Source organism: Mandrillus leucophaeus, unplaced genomic scaffold, assembly GCF_000951045.1.
Source record: "Mandrillus leucophaeus isolate KB7577 unplaced genomic scaffold, Mleu.le_1.0 Scaffold22, whole genome shotgun sequence".
Classification (NCBI taxonomy): Eukaryota; Metazoa; Chordata; class Mammalia; order Primates; family Cercopithecidae; genus Mandrillus; species Mandrillus leucophaeus.
Genome location: NW_012102254.1, coordinates 1,205,891 through 1,208,772, shown reverse-complemented (window position 1 = coordinate 1,208,772; position 2,882 = coordinate 1,205,891). Strand labels below are relative to the sequence as shown.

Genomic DNA, 2,882 nt, shown 5'->3' with positions numbered 1-2,882 from the left:
AGCCACCACGCCCGACCTCTTTTTTTTTTTTTTTAATTTTTGAGACAGAGTCTCGCTCTGTCACCCAGGCTGGAGTGCAATGCTGTGATCTCAGCTCACTGCAACCTCTATCTCCCGGGTTCAAGCGATTATCATGCCTCAGCCTCCCAAGTAGCAGGGATTATAGGCGTACACCACCACACCTGGCGAATTTTTGTATTTTTAGTGGATATGGGTTTCACCATGTTGGCTGGGCTGGTCATCTTCAACTCCTGACCTCAAGTGATCCACCTGCCTCGGCTTCCCAAAGTGCTGGGATTACAGGCGTGAGCCACCAGCGCCCGGCCCCGGCTCTTATTTTCTAAAGTGAACATGTAGGTTTTTAAAACTTAAAAAAATGTGCATTTTAAAACTCATTATATACCTGAAAGAGAACTTCCTTATTTTAACTTCTTGTTTGTCATTTTATTAACTAAACTAGCAAACATCCAACAGGAACATAGCTCAAACATGTTCTCATGAAGATCTGTTTCCTACCTTTTGAATACACAGGAAAATATAGTAGAGCACATCTGGGTCATAGGGTTCACCTTCTCCATTTCGAGCTTCCCGTGTCATTAGACAGAGCCCATAATTCAACTCTGCCACAGCAGAGGAGATGAGATCTTCCTGGAATCGCAGCAGTTGGCGCCCTGCAACGAAAGCCCCAAAGATGAATGGAGGTCCTGGCAACCCAGGACGAATAGAGGTCCTGGGGGTCCATATCTGGAAGGCTCAGAACACATACTGCCCATGAGGGTGCTGGGACAGAAATGGTCACTTGTATCTACTGTAATGTTTCACGCCTGTAATGTCAGAACTGACCTATCATGTGAGTATATGAGCCTAATGCCAAGAAAGAACGGCTTGAGTGAGTGCCTACTACCTGGTTCCCATTTCCTCCCAGAAGCCACTGTGTTCAGGTCTGGTAGGGTCAACTCCTGAAACCCGTATGTCTAAAAATGCCTGGTTTTGCGCAAACCCCACACATCCTGCTTATTATGTACACAGGGTCAGTACTGCTTGTTGCTAGGACTGAATTCAACATACTATTACAGATGTTGCTCTCTTTTCCCCCAGACAGGGGATACCACTTTTCTGCCATTTTGTCCTCCTGTTACTTCAGTACCACTGCATTTTAGACAAGAGCCCACTCTTCTTCCCAGACACTCACTCCCAATGGGTGCCAATCTGTTCTGAGCATCCTTCTCTAATTCAGCATTCTTGGTCTGGGCCCAGTTTTTCCATACTTCAAGCCCTTCTTCTGGCTTCAAAGAATTTGGAAGCAGAAGTTCTGGGGAAGGCTGTGGCTGTGACTGTGGTTCAACTTCAGCAACCTGGACAGTTTGAGCCTATAGGAAAGAAACCATGAAAATGTGTCAATAGTGTTTTATATTAGATCCTTCAGCAAAATTGCCAGAAAATTGTTATGTGTAGTTCATTTATTTAAGAAAATATTTCTCTACTCCTTGCTGTCCTACTTTTAAGAAGTTTTGCAGTTCTACCTCCTGCCCCAGGGACAGCAAAAGCAGCACTGCAACTGGGCTAGTGCAGTGATTCTCAGCTTTGGCTGCACTTTTAAATGTTTTTTTTTTTTAGACGGAGTTTCGCTCTAGTCACTCAGGCTGGAGTGCAATGGCACAATCTCGGCTCACTGCAATGTCCGCCTCCCGGGTTCAAGTGATTCTCCTGCCTCAGCCTCCCGAGTACCTGGGATTACAGGCATGCACCACCATGGCCAGCTAATTTTATAATTTTAGTCGAGACAGGGTTTCATCATGTTGGTCAGGCTGGTCTTGAACTCCCAACCTCAGGTGATCTGCCCGCCTTGGCCTCCCAAAGTGCTGGGATTACAGGCGTGAACCACCGTGCCCGGTCAAATCTTTTATTTAAAAACACTAATAGCCAGACTTACCCCAGAATCTCTCTAAGGGGGAGCAAAGTATCAATCATATAAAAACTCCTCAAGTAAGATTGCGCCACTGCACTCCAGCCTGGTGACAGAGCGAGACTCTGTCTCGGAAAAATAAAAAACAAAACAAAACAAAACAAAACAAAAGAACTCCTCGAGTAAAAAAGTAATTCTAATGTTTGGTCACCGCTGAGAACTACTGGCTCAAAGCACTGCTTCCACAGTCTTTTTCTTTCTTTTTTTTGAGATGGAGTCTCGCTCCTGTAGTACAGGCTTGAGTGCAGTGGCACAATCTCAGCTCACTGTAACTTCCACCTCCCGGGTTCAAGCAATTCTCCTTCTTCAGCCTCCCGAGTAGCCGGGATTATAGGTGTGTGCCACCACACCTGGCTGATTTTTTTATTTTTAGTAGAGACGGAGTTTCTCCATGTTGGCCAGGCTGGTCTCGAACTCCTGACCTCAGGTGATCCACCTGCCTCAGCCTCCCAAAGTGCTAGGATTACAGGCGTGAGCCACTGCACCCGGCCCCCACAATCTTTAATGTGCAAACAAATCACTTGGGGATTATATCAAAATGTATATTGTGATTGAAAAGGGTGGGATCTGAGACTCAGCATTTCTTTTTCTTTTTTTTGGCAGGGACAGAGTTTCGCTCTTGTTCTTTGGATGCTGGAGTGCAATGGCGGGATCTCGGCTCACCTCGACCTCTGTCTCCCAGGTTTAAGCGATTCTCCTGCCTCAGCCTCCCAACTAGCTAGAATTACAGGCATGTGCCACCACTCCCGGCTAATTTTGTATTTTTAGTAGAGATGGGGTTTCTCCAAGTTGGTCAGGCTGGTCTTGACTCCCAACTTTGCAATTTCCTACTTTTTGAAATTCTTTTTTTGAGCAAAGTCTTGCTCTGTCACCCAGACTAGAGAGCAGTGGCATGATCTTGGCTCACCACAACCTC

The 2,882-nt window shown here is 46.0% G+C and overlaps 1 protein-coding gene across 2 annotated transcripts in view; it reads right to left on the bottom strand.

Annotated features, from left to right (window-relative positions):
- QRICH1 (glutamine-rich 1) overlaps positions 1–2,882 on the bottom strand; it is a 92,749-nt gene that overhangs the window by 21,581 nt on the left and 68,286 nt on the right. For both annotated transcript variants that reach the window (XM_011980960.1, XM_011980957.1), the window contains exons 5-6: positions 1,193–1,370; positions 517–671 (exon numbers count right to left, since the gene is read on the bottom strand). In XM_011980960.1, the coding sequence (XP_011836350.1) occupies positions 517–671; positions 1,193–1,370 (333 nt within the window). The remainder of the gene's footprint in view (positions 1–516; positions 672–1,192; positions 1,371–2,882) is intronic.